Raw genomic sequence first — 25,176 nt, 5'->3', positions numbered from 1 at the left:
CCCAAAATACATTTCCTGCGCTCACAATATCAACACTTAGGATCTTTCTTTGGCTTTCCCCATATAACTTAATTTTCTTCATCTCTCTGTATCAATGTTTTGTCTTTTGCTACACAACATATCTGGGGTTCTTGAATTCTTTAGATTCTATTTTCTCTCCAATCCTCACCAGTTCCTTAGCTGGGAGACAAGCAGCATACAAGTGCTCATTAGACATCCCCTCTCACGATCAAAGACACCGATATGTCCAAGCTCCAAGTTCCAAAAAGCAAGGGACAGGGTTTGGACTTGATTTAAAACATGCAGTTGTTCTATCACATTGGTTGAGTAGTAACAGTGACTTCCCCATTCTGTAAATAATGGTGGTGATGCTCTAAGCACACCACAAGCCTTACAGGGCTAGTAACAGCAAAAATTGGGGGGCAAAAAAAAGGAACATGACAGATTCAGAGTAAGGAGCAAGACTGTTGGGAAGTACTCTGGAAGCACTGCTCTGGACAAAGGTAAGTGAACACAGACTGCCCAGGAACAAAGAGAATAGGGCTTATAGAGAAACTTCACAGAAAAAAAAGGGGAGATAAAGTATTCCAGTGTACTACTCCATTAAAAAAAAAAAAAAAAAGAGATGTAGAAGCAAAACTAATTGAGGGCTGGACACAAAATTCAGAAGAGAACAAGACTGAAAGCAACTAAATAAAATAAAAAACAACATTATTTCAATATGCTGTATATATAACAAGAGGAAGCAGAATTGACCGGATCTAAATTGGAATCAGAGGAAAGGAATGTCAAGCAGTGGCTGTACACATTTTTCAACTAATGTCAAAACAAAAAGGAGGACATGTCAGTTAGGAAAGCAATTTGGATGCTGGTAGAATAGTATCTTCCATCTTAAAAAAAAAAAAAAGTTATATAATTACTGAAGGAAATTGCCTAAAATCAGGACATTAAGTAGGAGAATACTGAATAGAACAGAGAAAGTATCAAAAGTGTCACCAGTAAAATCTATGTTAAGAAAGTACCTTAAATAACAATATCCACAAATTGAATGCTATGCACCAGAAGCAGAGGAAACTTCCAGTAAGTGAAGAAGTCTCTTATCACTACAGATATAATACTCATCACTGCCTAATAACTTCTAGCAAACATAGGTCTGTTGCGTTTTGGTTTTTTTAAGAACTGTTCTAACTGAAAAAGATAAACTTTAAAATTTGAACCGATGCAATACGACTTTCATGACCATGCAAACTGACAAGTCTAACCAGTCTATTGCTAACTTTTAAGTGCCACACAGCAATAAGGTGAAACAGCTAAGAGTCAGTTCAATTTTTCTGATTGCTTGCTAAGTATTGAACAATATAAAAAAAAAAATTAAGATTTTGTCCAGAAAAACTATCTGGATGAAGCACTGGAAAACCACTGGTATTTCCAGAGAGTTCTTTCTTATATATTTTATTTCTGTATGGAAATTCAGCCTAGATTCGGGGAACATTCACGCAAGGACTGGCTTCAAACTGCCTTGACAGGTACCTTCAGCATACCTTCTGAGGTCAGCTTTTATTTACTGCAGTCTCAAAAGCTACATGTAGATGCAGCAGCTAGTCGAAAAGAACAATTATGCTTACAGCTCAAGGGTTCCAATAAAAAGAGTTGTCCTATACACTTGCAAATGACTAAGAGCCTGGTCCACTCTTCCTTTGCTACCATTTGAAGTATGATTTATCACTTCAACAAGCTAATAATTGTGAGTAAAACTTCTCAATAAGACCTTTTTTAAACATTGTTTCATAATGACTCCTACAGGTATTTTGCCCATTGCAAATAAAAATGCAAAAAGTTCTGACATTTGTTCTAGCATAGTTCTCATGTTTAACACAGTTCTTAGTATTTTGAGAGTGCTGCTATCTAAACATAAGCACTGCAGACACGAATCTTTCTTACTGTATTATCAAAACGGAACATGAACCTGGCCAACATCTGTATTATTAAATAAAATAGATATTAGAATAAGTTTTTATGCCTTAACTTTCCTGTTTCTGATGACCTTTATGGCAAAAAATTACTTTGGATCTAGAGAACTCCCTATTTTCTATCTCTACATAATATATTCTTCTACCACTCTTGCAGACAAACTAAGAGGCACGTTCACCTCCATAATCAGCAGCAAAACAATTAATATTAGAAGCCACCCTTGACAATTTAGTACTTATATGAAGATCTCTCAAACTTTTACATCATGATTAGGATTCAAAGTTAGTATCATCTGCGCTGACTGAAAGAGTTTGTCACAATGCATCAAGCATGCTTACAAGCCTCTTCCAAAGACGAAGCCCGGTCCCAAATACTTATTTTGATTAACTGCTCTGCATAGCTTATTAATGAGAGATTTGTAATGCACATGTAAACAAAACAAAACAAAACCAACACCAACCATGCAATACTAAAAAAAAAAAAAAAGGAATGCAAAAGGAAAAGAAAAAAAAACCAACAAACCAAAACCAACACCCCAGGACTCAGTGCTGGCAAAGAAGCGCTGAACAGCAGAAGAAAAAAATTTGGCCAGAAAAATACTTGGACAGAAAAGACACGTCCAAAATAGTTTTGCTATATCCCCCTCACTTCTGGAAGATATTACATTATTAAGGATTTTACTAGTCATCACTGTATATCTACTACAAACTAAAAGTGCGTGAAAAGAAACACACATGCAGAATAACACCAGTCTTTCAACAAAGCTTTTTCTTTTCTGAATTCTTACACTCACTACTGAATCCAGAGAGGGCTGGCTGATTTGGAAAGTGGTAAAGTATTTTGAATTTTAAAAATAAATACCTATGCAGAATAATTTCTTCAGTAGTATAAAGACATGGCTACAGCACACTGCAGCACCACTTCATTTTTCTTCATGCCACATGTAACCACTGGTCATGCCCTATCCATTGCTTTTATGTCTCAATTATGTAAGAGCAGCATCTTTCTAGTGTCTATTCTAATATCCCTCGCTATTACCAAAACACATTAATTATGAATACAGTCACTCTTAGTCTTCCTTACCATACCTTTCTGTTACGCAGATTAAAAACCTAAGAAAGTCTGATATCTTCTGACCATCTTTCACAACCACAGTAGGCAGAGAAGACACGATGCCACCTGTCAAAATCCAGCAAACTCTGAACAGCGAACGGCCCATAACCACACTGAGCAACGAGAACTGAATCAGGAGACAGTAATTCTATTTCCACCTCTCCATGTTTGACCTTGGCAAGTCACTGGTTTTTTGTGCTTGTTTTTTCATGTTCAGGACATGAAGGGCTTTTACACAGACGGCTGGAACAACAACAACAAAATAACTGAGTTAGTTTAATTATTATTTATTCTGTTATGCCAGGCCTTAGAACTCTTCCACAATGGCATAAATTCAGAGTGAGCACAAGCACCTCTGATTCTCTAGACGTTCATTTTGAAGTTCCCTTTACGTAAGGGCACTGGTGAAAGCAGTAACCCATTATCAGAGACACCCCCCCCACCCACTGTATCAAAAACTGATAAAAGCTTAGTTTCACAGATTCTTCTGCTGAACAAACAAGTTTAACCTTATTTTCTACACTGGCAGTTCCTAATCCACAGCTTGCAAAAGAAACACTGCCTGCAAGATCCTCTGCCACTGCTCCCAGACAAAATTAAATTACAGAGTTAAAACAAGAGCTGCCAGGAAATGGAAAGTAGGATATTGCCTAGACAGTATTTTTTACTCTGTGCCATTTCTATGGTCCGACAAAAATTAGGGACCAGTATTTAACAGAATTCAATTCCCTCTCTCAAGCTTAGAAAATTCTGAATTTCATGGCTGCCTGATCAAGTTTCATTCTGATACCAAGTTTCCTGGTAATCTCCCAAAGCACCACACACTGAAAATATGCCACAAGTATAGCTTTGAAAAAAACAAAGCGCAGATGAAATGTTCTACAGACCAAGCAACGTTATCAAGAATACCAGTAGAAAGACTTTTTTCTGGCACATACAAAAAATGTCTACACTTGTCCGTACTCATAAAGGTAAAATTATAAATGTTTGTTCTGCTACTCAAATAACTATAAATAATTAGATTAACAATCAAAAGACTGACTAGGACCCATTGCAATATATACCCTTGAATCTCACCTACCAGAAGTAGAAAAATTAAATGAACTAACAGGTGTAATCTCACACAGAGCAGTCAAAAATGACCACTTGCCAGTACAGTTTGTTGCCTATTACAAGTGTTCAGGATTTTGAATATATTTATTAAATGGTACTTCATACCAGTTAGTCATGCAATTACAATGAAAAGGAGATACTTCTTGCTCCTGAATAAGAAACAAATGAGGAAAAGTTATACCTTAACACAACCACCTTAATGTCTTCATTACAAGCATATGTGAAGTAATATGTGAAGCAATAAAAACAACTTTATTTAAATAATTACAGAAATATATACTTATATTCAACAAGAATGTTTTCAAGACTTATCTACATAAAAAGACATGTTCAAAAAAGAGCCTCACAAACTTACTGAAGAAACATGCTGTTGACTGAAATGTTCAGATCGCTTTAGAAAGAATAAATCATGCCCCAGCAGCATGCCATTCATCGAATAACCTGATTAATCAAAATAGTAAAACATTATAATGATTAAATCTTATGGTAAAATTTCCAAAATTACAAAAAATATTAAATGGAACACAAAAATAGTGTTTATCCTTGTAAAGTTACAGCCTCTGTCTATTGTAAGGAAGTAAAACTGCAACCTTAATCAAGAGATTTCTCACACTGTACATACTGAAACCCCTACCTTCTTTCCTTTCTTTGTAAAAAAGTTTACCACTGCAAATAGGTAGTTTATGCATTTACAAGCAAAAGAGCACGAAGACACATGGCCATATATCACTACCTGGCTAACTAAACTCCAGTTGAAGAGTATGAAGTATTTTTTAAAAAAAGAAATTATTTTAAATAGTATACATAGGCTCTGAAAAATGGACTATGATGTCACATAGAAACAGGCAATGAAAGAGAGTTTCTTTAGGTTGTAAAGGGTACTTAACATTTTTTTTTAAAAAGGTAGCAACCACAAAATACACAGACACAAGCGAATTATGAGTAAAGAGCACCACAACATAAGTAGAACCCCAGGAAATGAGATAATGTCAAACTCTAAGTTTAGCGCTTAGTTTTCCAAGACTCAGTAAGAATATAATGATATGGAAATTGCTACTTTCTATTAATAATTTTCTCTTGAAAGAAATTTATCGGCTGTTTCCTTTTCTGAGTTTTTATATTGGAAAGAGATGACCATAATTCCATATTATTTACTTGCCTCATATAAACTTAATTATTAATTATTGCAATTATGTTCAATACAAGTATGAAAAGTGTATAATATTAGAACATTATAAGCATTTCCACATAAAAATAATTAAAGTTCAGTAAGATCAAGAACATAACTTTACACCTATAATTATAAACTTGCCTCAAAATACTATAGACTTAAAAGGCATATCCAGTTTTGTCAACAGAATTAAGATTTCATCTGACAAGACAGCTAGTGACGTTTACCTTTTTCCCTTCTTCACCTAAATACACAGGAAAAAATAAGCAACTCTGTAAAAGCAGGCAGATACTACAATTGCTCAATTTTTTAAAATACTGCAATAACATAAATAAATAAAAAAATCCACTTAAAAGTACACCTTCCCTGTGAAATGCTCTTGGGAGGCAGTGATTTAGCACATTACAGTGCCATATAGGTCAGTTAATAATGTGCTTGCAATTAACAACCAAAGAATTTAAGGTGGCAAGTAGTACAAACATAGAAAAGATGTCCTGAAACTTTAAAATTCTGCTGACATGATTTGCTCTCCAAATGTGAAACTAATATTTTGCATAAACTACATTTGAATATCTATTGGGAATGAACAATGTATTGCATAAGATAGAACACTTGTTTGTATTAAATATATATTTTACAAATCTAAAATTACAATATCTCTCTTCAATTTTATCAAAAAACAAACATAGCGTAGAATAGGTATGTATTGCACCATAACTGTACTCTTCACCAAAAATTAGTTACTAACTATAAAACCTTTTTTCAAAATCTTTGCCCATAAAGGCACCACAGGTCTTTTAGGAAGTAGGTCTTTTATAAGTAGCTATAGTCTACTTTAGCTTCTTTTCACATTCTTTTTAAATACAGAAATTGCTTAAGTTCAAAATAATGAAAAACAACCCTAGAACGAATTATTACTGCAAAGTAGAAATTAGCAAGTCAGAAGAAAGAAACTCTCTCTTATTCACAAACCCACGATCATTTATGCAATTCATAGTACGGAACAGCATACTTAAGAGAGAGTTATCTTTGCAAAGAGATATCGGCAAAGGATATTGCCTTTTAACTAGCAGTAAAAAACACACACATATTATGCCTAATAAAGCAGTCTACAGATTACTTCTGGAGAAATCAAGCTATAAAAAGATTATTTTCAAAGTTTCTTTGTGCTCTGTATCAACCAGAATAAGTCAGAAATTACAAAGAGCTACTTAATACAATGAATAAACAATGGAAGCAAATAAAACCCAAATCAAGAGATTAACGTCATAAAATTGCTCCTACTGAAAGTACAGAAGGTTAGAAGAATATTTGCAAGCATCTCAGAAGACTCCTTCAAGAATATAGTGCTCAAAGATTTCCCAATAGCCAGACTTAAGACACTGACATGCTCCTTGATAATGATTTAAATTAGTCATACAAAACCATCTACTCATTTGATTGTAAACGAGTTTTTCCCAACCTTTAACACTCATCGTGTGCATATACACAATACAATAGCTGTAGTTATGCTATTACTCAAATCTTAATAAGCACTACGTCTAAACCTCCAGTGACATTAAAAACTGTAGCCTGAAGAGCCCATCCTTGAATTCTACTCCTATCATCTATATAATCCTGTTTCCACTCCTTGAGCTTCACTGAAACCATTCTCACTAACATCTCCTGCCGCCTAACCCCATGATGAGGCTCAGAATCAATACGTAATTCTTATCTTCCTAGACCTGTCAATCACCCAAGACTACCAGCAACGCTTCTTTTCCGGAAATATTCTCCCTGGTTTCCTTGGCATTGTTGCTCTCATGATTCATCCCTTATCATTCTAATTGTTCTTTCAGCGTATCCTCCTTAAGGAGCCTCCTCATTCACCTGTACTATTTTATGAATCATTTAATAGGTTTCTGTCTTGCATCCCTTTCCACTCTCCTTCACTTTATCCAGGGCCAGGATTCCAATTCAACTATTAACTCCCTGCCATTAATCAGAAACGTACTTTCTACTTCGTATCTCCTGTGTTTGTCCACGCTAACACCTCAGCTTGCATCAGTCTTTCTGCATACAGATGCCTCGCTATCAGCTCAGTTTCAACATAGACAAAACACAGGTCTTACTCTTTCTATCATTGCTTCAGTCTCCTTTCCACCACTGCAAGTCATTAACTTTCAGGACTATAGCATCAGACCTCAAACCATGGTTCTCTATAGGTCCTAGAAATAACCTGGTTTTGAGATCCCGGCAATGCCCACCACATCATTAAGACATGCCTTTAGTAGCTTAAATTTTATCCTGTGACCACAGCAGTTCACATCTGAACTAGTGAAGCATCCTTCTTCATGTTTCAAAATCCAGAGTTGACCCTGTTCTATGTATGCTGAACAATCCTCTCTAGATAGCTTTTTTAGCCTAAGGTCAGGTCACACAAGTCTTCCCCCACCCCATCACTTGAGCAGCACCTGCTTCACTCTCTACTTCAAGACCCTTACTGGTCAATGTCCTCATCCTAAAATTACTAATCAGGGTGTAGATGTAGATGTATCAAATGTAGTTCTGATAAACTGTTATATTTTCATCTCTGAACTTCTCTTCTGTTGCCCTCATGGTTGGGAGAGCTCCACAAAGCAGTACCTTCTTTCAAAAACCTCCTACAAGTTTTTCCATAGTTCTCATTAAAAACAAACAAATAAACAAAACTACCAGATGGCTGGCATACCTAGACCACTACGCTAAAATTCACTGCACTGATGCCAAACATTCCCCTGTGTCATCACAGATCTGACGTGTCTTCCCTTACCCTTAAATCATTTAGTATTCTGGGTCAGGAAACACCTCTTAACCACAGAACTTTGGGATGACTAATTCAGACACATAACTTAAATAGTCTGTTACTTAGAAAAGCGTTACTAAAACAATTTTCAACTTTACAGTGCCTATGGAAAACACCATACCAGTGATAAGCCCACTCAGTTATTTTTGGTTTTTTTCAAGGCTTCTCAACCCGTTTGAAAAATAATCCAAATACTATCTTGTATACTGCTATTACAGAGGTTTTAACTGGTAATCAAGTACTGAAACCTGTTCATCATTTTTAACTACCCTTTCTAAATTTTGTTCACTTGTTTGTTGGTATAGGAACCTTTGCAAGGATTTTTTTACAATGGCTTCTTGCATTATTTTCTAGTATTTTAAAGATCAGGTTGTCCCAGGCTACAGAGAAGACACCATTCCATATTCTATGTTGTTTTAAAATGACACAAAATTAAGTTCTTAGGATTAGAAATTCTCTCTGTCATACGGTTGTATTAGGCCTAGCACAGCAATTTTCAAACTAATTGAGGCCTACGGGTATTTTCATAGTATCAGTAATTATTTAAAACAAAGTGTTTTGCACTCAAAACATGCTTCTCTAAATAACATTTTCATTAATTTTGTCATCTTAAAATGATGGGTTTCCCTAAACCGTTCACAAGCAAAACCAAAAACACTCCACAAAACCCCACAATATTATCCTATTATCCCAGCTATAAATTAGCCACTTCATTTTAAATAATAGTTCAAATAGTTAATAATTCATTTTCAGTTACTTGTTTCATGTTTCTGTGTACTTTCTCATTATATTTAGTTCTGCCACTAAATTGCCACTGTGCAATTTAGGTTCAGTCATAATGTACATACAAACAATTTTGATTAAAACGTTCCTTGTGATGCAAGTAGCAGGAGTGTGCCACATGCTGCAAACAAGAAACAGGTAATGTACTCTGACTGCCCCCCAAAATTATTGCAGTAAATTCCTACTATTCCATTCCAACACAGCATAAACCTATGTACCTTAATTTAGGCTTAGGCATACAGTTTTCACAGGAAAAAACTGTGGGTTTACATTCAGCTTACGCTGACTGCAGAAAAGCTTTATCTCAAAGTTTGAGCACCCATAAGAACTGCAAGCTGCCCATTAAAATACAATGCAGTATTTGGGTACTACATTCTTCAGTTACAGCTTTTTAATTTCAAGCACTTTTTTCCTGTGCAAGTCAGCTTTTACAGAACAATCTAGAAAGCAAACTGTCTTTACCGACTATTTTGAAAAAAATTCAGCTACTGGAGTATCATCAATTTTTAATCCTAATACACACAGACAACTCAGCATCAGAGCCATATGACAAAAACAGGTCATACAATAAAAAAATCAAGGCTCCTTAATGTAACGTAACTATAACATCAACCAAAGTTAACAGACTTCATTTTACAAACGCTAAAAATATTTAACAATAAGAAAACAAGACTACTTGTGCAGAGAATTATTCAACTCTCAGGTTTTGAACAATAAATTTAGCACTAAAATCCTAAACTCTTTTTTTGCTCTTGTTAAAATGCTATTTTTTCTAATGTTCAAATTATTTGATCATTTATTTTAAGAAAAATAATAATCTACAGTTGTTACTGTCAACATTTTAACAGATCTCCGAGAAGGATAAAAGTAACGTCACAAATGAGAACACTTCTGACAAACCTGTAATAATCAATAAACAAAAGGAAACGAAGCCCAAATATTCAGATGAGTAAACTAACAGAAACGTGGAAAAACTTAATTGCTAACTAGAGCGCAGACTAATACGTAGAGCAAACTTTAAAAGCATTTGTTCCCTTCTTTCAACTCTAACCTCTAAAACAGTACACTCCAGGAACCATAACAAACAAGACCAGCTTCCCTAAAGAACATTTAATTGGGAAAACGTGTATGAGCCGCAAGATGCCTTTATCAGAAGAGAAATCAAGCAAAAGCTTCAATTTAGTTTTCGACAAACAAGAGCGAGGAATTGGAAACACTACTGCAGCCAAACAAAACAACAAAATACCATAATGCTACCTTCTCCATGAGAACAAAAGCTTCAACCACCAACTCCACCCCACCCCCAAGCAGGCTGTTGCTCTCTAACCACAGAGCCAATGCTGTAGACAATGTAATCCCACAGGGAAGACAGAAGGTCACAGACATGCTGCGAAATCATAAAATAAGGTCCACGTTTTAGAAACACACAGCAGTTCTTTCACCAGTCAAGATTTCATTTGGAACAAACAGGTGGAGTATAGAAACGGCCTGTTCTTCTCTTGACTGTCCCTTCCCTCAGCACATAGAAGGAGGTCACACGTGCTCAGTGCAGTCCAAAATTAAGGACATGGCACTTACAATAAGCAGCAGAATTCAAGATGTGGTGAGGATGGCAATATGCAATGTAACACTGCGCACTGTATTCCAGCAGTGGATCTGTTGTTATTCATCAGCTGTAGGTGGCTAAGAGGGTGTCACTTATTACAGTGACACACGCTGCAGCTGGCTAGCCATGATTAAGTATTACCCAGTCTGGTTGAAAGGGACGGCAACTATCATTCATTATGACCCAGCACGGCTTAGTGGGGTGGGGAGGCTGCTACCCTTCACTGCAATGCAATATTAGGAGGAAGGCAGCTAAAACTCAACAAAGCCCTGGGAACGGTGCACAGAGAGGAGAGAAAGGAAACCTCAGTTCCCTGGCCTGAGCGAACGGGTGTCCTGCTAGCAGGGGTGGAAAGCCTGATCGCACTCGGCACGACCGAGTGCGCTCCACCGCAGCCGCGACAGCGACAGAGCCGGTCCGCTCCGCAGCCCGGGCCGGGGGCCTCCAGCCGGCCCCCGGCGTGCGAGAGGGGCTGCGGCAGAGCAGAAACACTGCGCTCAACTTCTCCTAACCACAGGAGCAAAAGCCTTTGTCCGAGCGCTCCCGGTCTGTGGCCGAGGGAGCCCGGAGGTCCTCCTCCTGCGGCAGGACGAGCTGGGGCGACAGAGAAGGGAGAACGGCCTGTGCCAGCCCTGGGTCCCCTCCGCGCTGGCTCCGCCGCTCTCTAGGAAGCCCTCAGAGAGGGACTCCCTCCGGAGCAGCGGGGATGAGCACTGACCCTGCACGGAGTCCCGACCGGTGTGCCCGTGCCGGAGAGGCGGCGAGCAAAGGAAGCGCCCAGCCTTGCCGGGACCTCCGCGCCGGGGGGCCGCCGGGGGGCCCGGCCGCTCGCGGCCCGTCACCCGGGGCGCGGGGGGCCTCCTCCCGTGTGCCCACCCGGGGGGGATCCCAGCCCCCCGGGGTTTGCGTCTCGGGGCCTGCCCCCGGGCCGTCCGGACGGCAGCCCTCGCTTCCCCAGAGCGGCGGCAGAGGCGCCGACGGGCGGGAGCCGAGCAGCCGGCGCCCCGGCACCCCCAGAAACAGACGGCTCCCGGCGCGGCGCTGCGAACCCCCCGCACTTACCCTGTCACAACAGGCGCCATCTTCCACAAACTCTCGCCAAAACTCCTACTCTCGCGAGAGCGCCCCCCTCCCCGGGCCCGGAGCGCGCGTGCGCGGGCCCGTGAGACACGCGCGGGGCGAGGGCGGGGCGGCGCGCGCCGCCCACTCAGCGCCTGGGCTCTCCCCTCAGACACAACAGCCGAGGCGTGGGAACCGCGCCGCTCTCGCGAGAGCGGGGCGCCGCCGGCCGGCGGGCCGAGCGGGGCGCGGGGCAGCTCTCGCGAGAGCAGAGCGCGCCGTCGGGGGGGAAGCGAGGGATTCCCTCTGCCCGCTCGCCCGTCCTGCTCCTGCGCCTTCCCCCGCCGGCGGGGAGGGACGGACCAAAGCGGGGGGCGGCGGCGGGGGAGGGGAGAGGCGACTGCCAGCGCGCGGGGACGGGCCGCTGCCGGGATTGGCCGGGAGCGCCGGCGGGGGGAACTCGCGGCCGCCGCCGCCTCTTCCCCGCCCCCCCGCGGGAAGCGCGCGTGGGGCCGCCCGCCTCGTGCTGCCTGTGGGCCCGGCACATGCGCGGCCTCGGCGGGCTCCGGGCGGCCGCGGGCACCTGGCCTGGGCCCCGGCGGCGCGGCTTTCCCCGCCCGGCTGCGGGCCCTGTCAGCAGGGACGCGGGGCCTTCGGTCAGCGCTGGGGGGAGGGGGGTAGGCGTCGGGGTGTACTAGGGAGACGGAGGAGGTTTTTTCCCCGGTATAAAATGGCGATTTTCTCAGGAGTTCAAACCGGAGCGTTTGTGGAAGGTTTGTCGATAAGTGAGATGCCCGCTCTGTCTGAGTCACTTAAATCCTGCAGAACCAAACCCGAGTTGGTAACTGTTGAGCAGCTGGGGTTTCCTACCAGAGCTGCGAGGAAAGTCAAAACCCGCTGACGGGAGGTACCCTGTATCGTTGCTTTTGACGGCTCCCTCGGGCAGCACAGAGCGAACGCTTTTGCATTCCTATTTATTGAGCTTAAAAATTAATTCGTACAGAGCTCGGAAACCAGTGGGGAAATGGAAAAGAAATGCTTTTCCAAATAGTGAATAAAAATTAACAGCAGGAGGCTGGGATCTAGATGCACAGCTATTAGAAAGACTGTTAGATTTCTTACATAGAAACTTTACATCACTTTTTTGAAAAAAGCAGTTTTAAATGAAAAGCCTGTTTTCATAATTTTGTTCTCATCTGCAACTAAAATACGTAAGATACGTTTGTTTAGCAAACAAAAACCGTTGCATCTGCTAAGACTCCAACCAATAAAGGGAAGCTTGTGGTGACCTCTCGGGTAGGCTGCTGAACGTAGGCACGGGAACAGAAGGTATCTGCAAAACGAAATTACCTGGATGTGCTCCAACATTTTGACATAACAGGAAAAGAAGACCCCAATTTTGGATTCATTTAAGAACATTACCGTTTCAAGGTGAGGGTCTGGTCGTCCATTGGAAGACCATGTTTGAAAATTAATCCTTTTACATCAAGGATTCTGTCCTGTCCGTTCAACTTCCTCTATGTCTTTAGTATAACATGTCAATCTAACTTCAAGCACAAATGCAACATTGATTTAAAGATCCACTGAGATTCCAAAACCCACATCATTTTAATCACTTCACCTCCGTACCTCTGCTGTCTCCCGAATTAGGGAAAAAGATAACGTTTCAGTAATCCCGTGAATATGATTTTGGGTTTCTCTCCCACATACGCTCTCCGCTGCTAATACTATTTCAATGAATAATGTCTGAGATAAGTAAAATCATGTTTTAAGAGAGCACTTGGCAACGAAGTTTGCTGTAATTCTACTCACTGTACAAACAGCTATTGTTTGCTATCATTAAGGGACTTTTCCCATCGTGATTTCCCCCTCCTCATTAGGTATGAAAGGACTTTGATTGGCTCCCTCATAGGCGCAGTTCTCGGCAAAAGCACAATGCATACTGGAAATCCTCTGTATTGTTTGCAAAGAGCAACTCATAATCCCTTTGGAAATCTCTTCCTAAAAACATCTTCTCTCTTTTTTTTCTTTTTTTTTTTTTTTCTTCTCCCAAGGCTAAAGAATGATCTCAGCTCGTGCTAGCTCCATTGCATTAAGAATGGTTTCTGGATATTTGCCATGGACTGTCTCTAGATGGTCATTTTCTGGGGCCCCTCTTTTAGTGTGTTTTGAATCAAACTGGAAAATCTAAAAATACAGCACACAATAATCTGCAGTGTCTAGACTTAATATTTTACAAAGAAGGCATTTTGATTAATAACCAGATTAATTGGATACTGGAGCAGGTATATTATTTCAAAGAATTAATAATTACAGAAACTATTGTAGTCCTTTCCATCACTGACAGAGGTACATTATAAAACAAATAACCATTGAATTTTTTTTTCTTTTTGATTATAAACAATCTGTAGTTCAAAAAGCCAGGAATGCTATTCAAATCAAAAACAATAGCCTGAAATTATGTGAGTAGCTGGTGGAAGGAAAGATAATAAAACCAGAGGGTTTTTTAATATTGTTGTGCATTGAATTTTCTTCTTGCTGCTAAAAGTTTGTATTTCACAGAGTGTGAGCAATTCCTGTTGACTTTATTGGAAACTGAAAGCATCTAGTACCTCGAGGAACTAGGCCCCGCTTTCTGGTCTGTAATGAATGTAAACGCTTCCAGAGCTGAGGTAGAAAAACAAATTTAAATACAAGGTTTGTACCATTTAAAATTTTGTGTTTGCTATGCAAATCGGTAGTTTGACTTCTTGATTTAAGCCCTGCTGAGGTTGGTGGAAGGATTCTGAATTAGGCCCGTCGCTTCAGAGACGATTTGGAAGAGCATGGCTTGGAGGCGCCTTTGAAGGATGTGATTTCAGCAAGTGTTGGGCTTCACTCTTCTTCCAAGCAGATGCTCTGCTGGGTGACTCCAGCTGGGTGCTCAGAATCATTAGCCGCCTTTGAAAACGGAAGGCTGTTAAAGAAGGAAATCCAGTTTACTCTTACGTGTAAACTGGGGGACAGAACCACCTCCTTCTTTGGATTCACCGACATGCAGATGTGGACAGAGCCAGGTCCGCGTGTCTGTGGTAAGTGGATGCCAGCAGCTTCATTTGGGAACTCATGTGGTTCCCCATCCTCTCAGGATCTTACTTCGCGTGGAAAGAGGGGAAAAGACAGGGAGTCTAGCAAGAGCCCACAGAGTCATTAGGGATCAGGCCCTCTGTGTGGATGGGGAGGAGGTCGTTTGGCCCGGAGTTTTGTCTCACCAATGGTACTGAAGGAGCTGCCGGCCAGCAGAGCATGAGCAGCCCAGCTCTGGAGCAGAAGGGCAGACGGGAGCAGGGAGTGCTGGATGCAAGATGTGATAAGTGGGCTCAAGATTTCAACAGCTTGTTCAACCAGTCTGGACCAAACTTTCTCCAGCTCAGCCTTGGCTCTGGGCTTCCCCTAAGCTCATTCCTTTGGGCACAGCACTAGCTAAAGTGCTGTCTGGCTTCTTGTTTAGCAACTGCCTCCTGCCTTGCTGGCTTGGAGAAAGATGAGGAGACAACAGACCTGCACCCATTTGTGTAGAAGCACCCCATGTCTCTTACGTGCTTAGCACAAGCATGTAAGGAGGCACGCAAGGGGACAAGAGTTCCCTTCTCAGCTGAGTGTCTTTTTATAAAAAATAAGTCATAGTGTGTCTTGTAAAGTCCTAGCTATTTATAAAATCCAGTGACCTTAAAAAGCATGGTAGGTAGTAGAACCACACAATTATCTGAATCTTCATTATAAGCAAGATGTTGCAGTTTGTATCTGATAGTGTAAATCACACATTCTAGCAGTAGGTACTGTGATACAACCCTGCTGGAATTTTATAAGCACAGGATGTACAATGTGGTTTAACCGCATGTCTAGGAAAGCAAATAAACAGGCAGTTGCCCACAGAACATATCTTACATCTAAACTTCGGTGTATATGCCAACAAAAGTTATCGCTTCAGCTGCTGGCTGGACAACTCGAAGTCAGAAGCGCCTCCGCTGTTTGAAATGGAAGCTGTTGTTCGACATAGCTCAGAGGATTTGCAATGTTGTCTTGAGGATGATAGGGATAAAGGATAGGCTAGTTAGCAATCTGCAGCAGGAGCATTGTTACATAGTTTTCGCTTGTGTGTCATAACCTCGGAGAGGACGGTAGCGGAAAGAACAATCTGAATCTGCGTCCTTATGCCAGTTAAGGCATAAGCATGCCTTAGTGTGGTAGTTCCCAAAAGCTACAGTCAGGCTTGGGCCTCACTCTAGTGTGCCTTGCACCTTACTCTAGTGTGCCTTGCAAACAAGTACAGTCCCTTCACAGAGCGTTTTTATAATGTAAAGGCAAGATGCGAGAAGTGAGTATAGCAAACAATAGGAAGGAAGAGGGGGAGGGAAGATGAGGTTAACAGTAATAACATCATGTGGTTATGTAGGTTAACAGTGTGAACAGCTTGATGACTGACTTCTGTAACCTTTTATTTTTAAATACTTTTCTAGAGCACAGTTAAGACACATTGCATTGTATTAAATTTTGCTCCTCACCCTGCCCCAGGAAAATATCTTCAGTTATTTTCCATTAGGTGAAGTTTTCTTTCTGTTTGCGTGTAAACTATCCTGCATCTCTCTTCTCCTTAGTTTTACTGAGCTCTTCAAAGAAACAGCTATCCACCTCTGAACCTCTCTGACACAGCACTCCTCTCCACTCGTGCACATGGTGCCTGTCCACCAGTTACGTGTGGCACCAGGTTATTCCCTTAGCCCTGCTCTCCACACACAGCCCTCTTCTGCAGCTGGGCTGTCTGCAACGGTGGCTGGTGCCATCAGCCTCCCCATCCTCAGGGTGCCCCTGCAGGTGCCACCAGACTTCAGTGAACCTGTGAATTGGCTGGAGAGTAAAATGTCCTGGAGGCTGGCAGAGCCTGCCCACCACCCACCAAGTACCTCCAGCCCCTGCACCCCGGCATTCACAACCACAGACACCGGTGGAGCGGAGGTTCACCGGGCCCCACCTTGGTGCTGTTGGGAGCATGGCTCCTGTGCCACCCTGATCTCATGCCATGGTTAGTGTCTGTACCCACCAAACCAGTTCTAAGATTAAACCGCAGTACGCAGGATTACAAAGTCATTACTGACAAGGAGTACAGCAGGATAAACTGTCAAAATCTCTACGCTTCCAAAGTGTGCTAGAGACGATACAGCTCCTTTTCAGTCTGTCTGCTCCCTGTAGGACTGACTTTGAGCAGAGTACACCAAAGGAAATTAGTTGCATCCCACTGAAATCAAGAGGACAGGAAAGATTGAACTAGTCAGTTAGACTGTGAATTATCACAAGTAATTAACAAAGCAACAGGAAGATTTAAAGATTATGATATGGCTCCACATGTTTTATCGATTTTATTCACATATAAATACAAATTGAATTTGCAATGCTACAGTTTTGAACCAATGTGAAAACAGATGTCTTTGTGCGGGAAAACTGTTTAACCAGAGCTGTTGTCGCAGTTCTGTTGTTTTCATGATGTATATTAGTTTACCATCTACACTGCCAGAGACGTGCTCACACCCAAGCCTGTGATTTGGTGACTGAGTTAGAGCTGATTTTTTCAGCTAGTCTGCTTTCCCATTCATGAGGAAACGTATGCTGACATGCTTCACCTTTACCTGCAAGTAAAACGTGTTTTTGGAAAAGCCTCCGAAGAATGAAAACTCATTTGGTTCGACAAAACACGAGAGAAACCCACACTCTTGATTATACACATTTTTCTGCTGGATATAGTGCTTAAGGGAATTTCAGACTAAGTATAACAAGGTACAAAAAAAGAGCTCAGCAGCCTCCTTTAAAAGAAAACCACAAACTGCACATAACCCCTTGATAAAACTACCACTAAAAACCTATTTGACATTATAAACCAGCCCATTTTTCTATGTACTAGGAAAGTCTAGGTCCCAGTCATAACCACACACTACGTCGAATGGGAGGAAATATAGACAGAAATCCTTAACCTGTAGTTCTACATAGAAATACGTGCACACAGGAATTTTCCTAGTTATGGGCAGAGAGAGGAGTTAGGAAATTAATTGCTTCACAAAAAGTATAAAGCTAGGTACCTCATAAACACTATTTGGAGAATTTAGCGATGGTTAAGCCTCATGCTGGTCCTGTACGAAGAAGTTAAACTAATTTTGTGTGTTTAGTGGCTTACAGAGGCTGTCCATGGCCTCAGGCCATGAAGATAATACTTGGGTTTGGGCTGTTTATTTAAAACATTGAGGAAGTTATACATGCCTGAAACAGATGATTTTTTCAAGTAGTCTAAAGGCATGGTCAAAGAACACGTAATCCTAAGAATAATTACCTTGTAATACTGCCATGTTGATATCTATTAGAATTATTTCTTTTGTCAAGAACAGTTGCACAAATTCTAGTTGTTGTGGACTTAGTCTAACTTTCATACCACTCTCATTTTGAACCTCTGCTGTTCTGTAGCCCATTTTCCATAATCCTCATCCTGAAAAAAGAAAGACTGTTTCTGGCAGTAATTAATGAAAATAAATTCCATACAAATTGCCTGAGACTATTTCATTGCTCAGATCCAGGGTGGCTGACACTTGTGAATAAAATAACCTTTCGAATTTTTTCCTTTTAGGGGATTACACATGACCTTTTAATGCTAAAGTTCATTAGTGCTTGGATATCATATTGATGAGCTTTGTATAAATGAATGGATGAACAGATAAGTCATAACTAAGGTAATGAGCTTATAGCTGTTATGGAGGTAACTGATGACATGTCATGGATGCTAATTAATTGAAGAATTTCTGTATAATTTTATTTCTTGTCAGTCTCAGTTCAGAATTCACTCTCTCTTCTTTAATCTTAACAAGCGGTGTTTCATTTTTAGTGTTCCAGACAGCTGTATCTTTTTTCTGGAAATCCAGATATCCAGCCATTCTTATTACTCATGGCTTCATTATCAGTTTGTTTTTCTGCTCATTACTGGCACTGACCTTGCCAAGAGCTAAGCACATGCATAATTTTACTCATGCGATTAGACTCATTAAAGCTAATGGGATTAGTCAAGAAAGTAAAGCTACTTCTGTTTAAGTGTTTGTTGTTCGAGGTAGTGCGACTAGAAACAAGATCAGGAAAGTCTGGAAGGAATTCAAACTGAACAATAATTTTCATTAAAAGTCATATAAAGAGAAATTCAAACATTTTTTCCCTTGAGCCAACCCTGATGGGTGATGAACACGAGGTGGTTTCACACTGGAGGTGAACAAGGATTTCCTAACATTGTTTTTTCTTCAGAAGATGGGGGCTTGTCAAAACTGAAGCTGGTCTCAGCAAACTTTACGAGGTCATTTCTCAAGTCTAGGATGAAATTTCTAAATGAAAGATAACGAGCAATATGCATCTCAGCCAACACCCCAGTGGCAGAGGCTGGCTGTAACCTGATAGCAATGTTGCGATGCTGCGACCTGGAAGACTTCGGGTCCCCTCAGGAATATTTCATTAACATGGGGAGTTTGAGAGGGGCAAACCCAGGACAGATTTCCCCTGCACAGAAAGAGGGAGCTTGCTCTGAATTAACGTAAAGGTGCCCGCTGTCTCAGAGGAATGGCCTGACAGTTTGGACGTGGGCTTATAGGTTGAGGGTCTTTTGTGCGAAATCCTCAAGAGGTGTTTATGCCGGTATGGAGTGGGGAAAAAGTCTGAAGAAGTTTTGTGGAAAAAGAAATGCATTTTCTTGCCAGTACTCCTGCCCTACCTTTGTTCCTCATTTTGAGCGCTGCATGTCTGCCTTTCTTCGACCTGCCCGCTGAAAGCCTCACAGAAGCATTATAGCAGCCAGAAATACAATGTTTAGAGCGTAGCTGGTTTTCAGCCCCTTTCTTTGATAGCCATCTTGGCTGGGGCTGGGAGAGGAGGGGCAGGGAGCAGTTATTCTATCCATCCCAAGGAAGTTCCCTTCTGGACCGTCAGGACAATTTTATGGCCATTGATAACACAGGCCAAACACACAGTGGATGATTATTAACTCCAACACGCTATTATTTGTCATTTTTGACCTCTGATGAGATGCCCCATATACAATGAATTATAAAAAATCTGGCCTCTCACTTACAAAAACAAATACCAACTGTTCCGCTATCATTCTGAAGCAATAAATCTCCCATGGCCTTGGAAAAAAACATCACTTGTGGACTTTCACCCATTTTATACCTTCCTTTCAAAACAAACACTTATTTTGGTCCCTGATAAAAACAAATACAAATTACAATGAAAACTTATTAAAGCTACGGTAGAGGCTATTTGTAGTCTAAAAGTCAAAGCATTTGGTTAATACTGACTCCCGTACCCTGGCTTTTTCTGGGTAGAGGTTAAAAAAACAGCAAATCCACCACTACCGACTCTAATATTGGGGGTGGTGGGTATCTTTAACTACTACTAACTTTTTTCTAGGAAAGCAACTGATCTATGCCCCAGTGCACAGAATTTTATTAACGTTGGAAAGAGCCATGTGGTGTTCATACAGTGTTTAATCTCGATGAAGTCTCAGCGCCCAAGGTTTTCTGATTAATGTCAGAAAGGAGGAAGACTGGAGTGACAGTTAGGGTTTTGCCAGTTTGTACTGTATATACAGCTGTTGCTGCGCAGGGGAGGGAAACGCAGGGTCTGGCTGTCTGTTCCAAACAAAAAGAAATGGCACATGCTATTACTTCCAGATCATTGCAGTCCCTGCACCACCATCTGCTGGGGGTCAGAGCAGTTGTCCGGGTCGGCGTCAGTCATGCACAAACTCAATGCCTTCCACCGAGCTGCGCCCAGCAGTACATATTTACAAGAACAATAAAGCAAACCTGCTCCCTGGACACAGGCACCACAATGCTCCGTCACATTGGGAACAAAGGGGCACAACGAAAGTTGATATGCATTACAAAGGAGGTTCTTGGGGATCACAGCTTTGTGATTTCGGGCCGTAACACAAATTGAAGGGAAGAAAAACTGTCACCAATAAGCCCAAACCTAGTGATCATTGTATTTGTAATTGACGTAGCATCGCTAAAAGGGTGCCTGGGTCTCTGTGTTTCCCCTTTACCTGTTTACAAAGTCCTCTGGAGAAGATAGTTAAATGGGAAAAGCTTTAACGATAAATGTTAAACACTTGGATATATTATTCTGTAACAGCAGCGAGATGATCTCTGCCACTTACCCCAGCTTGTCTGTGCGTATCTCTTTTTACGGGGCTTATGCCATGTGCTGGAGCGAGGTGCAGAGAGCCCTGACTGACGTAAACTGAACAGTTCCTGGAAACAGGATGAGTACAACTGTGTCACTGTGATGTTGAAACCAAATGAGCAGTTTTAGCATCTCTTTGGCCTGAACAACAACTAGTGAGTAATTAATTTCTTCTGCTAAAAACGGCTGCTAAAAATGGCTGCTTCAACAACACCAGTGTGACACATCAGGTGTTACTGTAGGGTATTGCAAACCTTTCACTTCGTGCTGTCCTGCACCCTTAGCTGAACATACGCACACAGACATGACACCTTTGGTGCCTGGAACTGGAGGTGGGTCACCTTGCTGTACATTAAGGCATAAAGGTAAAGCACAACTTTTCATTTTGATCTGGGCTAGCTTGCCGCAGGGCTAAGTCCACTGTTTCAGCGCTGCATCAAAATGGAAGCAGGGGAGCAATGGAGCTCAGTGCAGAGACATCTGCATTGCTCGGGACAAACTCGGCAGTATTCAACTGAGTTTATTAGTTTGGTCTCAGCATCAGCACTGTTAAAACAGGCAGCAGTGCCAGCATGGGGTGAGAAGAATGGGCAGCAGCCCTGGAAAGCTATGAAAAGGGCAGGTGGAGCTGGACCCAGAACATTTTTAAGGGAGGCTCATTGCCAAATAACTAGAAACCGTGCTGTACTAGCAAAAACACACGAAGGACTGCTGTACTCCCTGCCTCACATAGCTGCAGTGTCTGTCACAGCACTACCACATACATAATCTTTGAAATTTCATCTGATAATTAGTGGTTTTGGCACAAGCAAACCCAATCTTGTCAGGCCCTATCCTCAGTTGCTTTTTACTAAGCTCCACTCTGGGCATTTTTGCATAAAGCCTCTCCAGACCATGTAACGTTTGACAGCCTTCTTGGATGCTTTGCCTGAAACATAATATGGAAGAGGAGACCTCCAGGTAGCTGCACCCACATGCCTTCCAGACTCCACCTCCCTGGCCTTGCTGGCACCAGGACACCCCAGCTGCTGGAGCCGCAGAGCTGGTTCTAGAGCCTGCAGGGACATGCGGAGCAGCCTTTGCCGTGCTCCCTCGGAAAACGTCACCAGGCTCAGTTACATATTTGTACTTGGAGGGCACTAGCCCTGAGCCATTCGGCACGGAGCTGAACTGCACAGGTCCGTACTGCAATTAGGCAGCCTTTCAGTGTCAGATCGGAACTAAAAGAAGGATTTTTTTTTAACAATCTAGTGCTGTGGAACTGAGTTTGAAGCAAAAAGTTGCAGAAGAGTAGTCAATGCATAGTTTAGATACATATTAAAGTGTATGCGAAGTGTAAAAATCTTGATGTCTCCAGTTTTGGAGAGGGGAAGGCAGGAGATGAGAAGCTGGCAGAGTGGGCTCTCTTGGGACACTAGTAATAAAATGGAAGGATAAAGAGCCTTTAACCTGTAGGTAGTTGATGTAAATCTGCCCCAAACGTGTAGGGACTGAAAGTCCTTCCCGTCAGTAGTCCCAGAGAAGTGATGTGTTGTCCTGTGTGTCTAGTCCACAATAGACAGGTGCTACATCGTGGAAATCATCCCTTTTGGTGCTTGCTTGCACCTGTGTTGGCAGCTTTATTCTAGCAGCCAGTGACTAGATTAGCACGGGGAACAGGCTGGGTTTCTCAGTCATCCTTCTGGACACAGTTCAGACATATTCTTCAAATAATGCTGGGGAAATTTAGGGCTAGTTTCATGTAAAGTATTCAGGGGATACTTTACAAGTCCTGTGTTTACTAACAAATGTGAAACACAAGAATAGATACATTCTGCCTAATAAAATAACTTTTCTGATAAAAATAAAGCTTTTACTTAACAAGCAATTGAATAACCGTGTTGGTACTCTTGTTCTATGGCACGTTCCTGCTAAACCATGTTCTTCATGGAATACTCCCTCCTCCTCAACCATATTGTGGCATACCTAAAAGAAATGGTGTCCTGGATAAACTGTATTCTTAACTTCTGTTTTGTAAATCTGTCATTGTGTGAACAAAAGAGTTCAGTTTATTTTTTTTGCCTAGATGAAATGAATTTATGTAGTGCCTGGCCCAGTGGGTATCCAGTCAGGCATACAGCTTAGGAGTCTAATGCTGAAACCACACAGCGTCCAGGGGCTGCACTGGAAACTTTTTGTTTAGGTACTTAAGTGGGAGATGAGCTGTTGGGAAAATCTAGGCCAGAATAACAGTTTTTATTTTCTTCATCAACATCACCCTTTATCTCTGAGGCTGTAGATACGTTTTTATAAAGACCAGTTCTGCGAGTTACCAGATCTCTGGGCAATACAAACTCAGTCCAGATTAGGCACAATAAAGCATATACTGAATCAACCAGAGCACATAATACACACACATAATGGCTGTTTATGCCAGCTTTATTCTTTGTGCTGCCTCAGTGACAACTATAGGAGAAAAGGTGATATTTGATCAAACCCAAATTTGCACAGAGGCAAGTTTTTGCCTTTTTGAACAAATTTAATCTATTACCTTAAGCTGTACCAGTTGAGTACATTGCATCAAGAGGCGGTGACATTTTTGATCCGGGATTAACTTCTGTAACTTTGGATTTACTGCCTGGTGGAGCCTTGGCCTGATTTTTACCCCCAAACCACTTACATGCTGTTTCTTAACGTATCTGCCTTGAACTAATTTACAAATCTACTAACCTATCTTCTTCCAAATCTTTTCTCTGAATTGCTTCTGCAGTAACGTTTGCCAGAAGTTTCTAATGCCTAATGGCCAGATAAATGGCCATTAGGAAATAATGGGTTCATAAAATACAATTATGTAGCTTTATGAAAGTAATATTTTAGTGATTTGCAGCTGGCCTAGGGCACACATATGGTTATTGCGGACTTCTGTTGCTTTTGTCCTCCATCCTTTCTCGCTGCTTGCTCTACCCACTTACGGCATTGATATTAGTTCCCTGAATTTGTCTGATTGAATAAGTCTTTGCAGTGGTATTTCCTAAGCATATAACACAGGAGGTTCCTCAGGCATACTGGTGATGCTTAAAAGTTCAGGAGGGAGAAAAATTTATTCAAATCTTTTAATATTTAAATATATTTCTTCCCATTGTTTATGGTGTTACTTTTCATAGTTATAGAAGTCTTCTGAAAGGATGATTGAAAGGGTTGTCTTGCTTTAATCAACTTAGTAAACTTTTGTTTTGTCCTTTATGTTGATTACAAAAGCAGCTGACATCATTACTCCGTTTTACTTGCACCTTTCAAGCCATTGCAGTGTGTTAATGGCTGAGTAGCACCTCACTGAGCAACAGAACTCTGCTTGCTCAGTTTAAATACTGCTGCAAAAGTAGCACAAGAGAAAAATGGTGTCTTTAAGGTCCTACAGAAACTCTGCTAAGCTGGAGTAGTGGACTGGAAAGAGATGTGGCAGAGAGAGAAATCACAGAAGTGAAGGAAAAAGGGGTAGAAAGGCAAAGGGAGAGACTGTTGCTTCGATAAATAGAGAGAGGGATGGCTGAGCAGACAGCATCAAATTGCTCCCCATCTCTGTTCTGGCACTTGCGGGTCTATTGAAAACAGGCCAGAAGGACATGCTGAATTTGTTGCTCCCGTGTGCCAGCCTTTTCTGCAGCAGCGAGAGAAACCAATCAGTGCTGCTTCAAAAGCAGCTGGAAACTGAGAAAACCCTGGTCCCCTGCTGCCTGGCAAGCAGCAGTACAGGGTCTTCTCGGTTTCCAGCTACTACAGAGGCTCCATTGACAAAATGTGTGCGGCATTTGAAGGAGCACAATGTGACAATGAAAGAACCTGAGGGAGACAAAACAATGAAGGGGGAGAAAAGAGGGAGGGGGGAGAATTAAATGGGAATGTGGGAGCAGATGTTAATCACTGCAAAAGGGGTGATAAAAATAAATCATCATTGTCATATTCCACACTTCTGCACTGCTTTATCAAAGAATATAGTCACGATAGCAAGACTCGAGAAAGCAAAGTAAGACTTTACTAATGTTCACTCTCACCGTCTCTCTGAGATACAGACACGCTTACTTTAGTCTCCCACTTTCACAAATACCATTATGAAGTACAGAACGACTGGAAGACACCAGGTTCCACACCGGGGACCATGTGGTGCTGCAAACAGGACAGTTCACATCCTCATTCTCCGTTTCAGAGAGAAGCAGAAAGAGTTAAAGAGCCCTGGAAGCCAGGAGGATGGTATGTCTTACTGTTGCTCAGAACAACAGGGAGAGAAAACAAATGCTGCCTGAAACAAAGCCATGG

General features: G+C 41.6%; 1 protein-coding gene across 7 annotated transcripts in view; it reads right to left on the bottom strand.

Annotated features, from left to right (window-relative positions):
* The window catches only part of RBPJ (recombination signal binding protein for immunoglobulin kappa J region), a 162,799-nt gene that overhangs the window by 55,589 nt on the left and 82,034 nt on the right, over positions 1 to 25,176 (bottom strand). The window contains exon 1 of one of the 7 annotated variants that reach the window (XM_076336058.1): positions 11,644 to 11,675. The exons of the other annotated variants lie outside the window; for them this stretch is intronic. Coding sequence (XP_076192173.1) covers positions 11,644 to 11,663 — 20 coding nt within the window. The 5' untranslated portion in view covers positions 11,664 to 11,675. Of the gene's footprint in view, positions 1 to 11,643; positions 11,676 to 25,176 lie in introns of those variants that run through there. 7 annotated transcript variants of the gene reach the window in all.

The sequence above is a fragment of the Aptenodytes patagonicus genome, chromosome 4 (assembly GCF_965638725.1).
Source record: "Aptenodytes patagonicus chromosome 4, bAptPat1.pri.cur, whole genome shotgun sequence".
NCBI lineage: Eukaryota > Metazoa > Chordata > Aves > Sphenisciformes > Spheniscidae > Aptenodytes > Aptenodytes patagonicus.
This window is presented reverse-complemented; position numbering and strand designations above follow the sequence as displayed.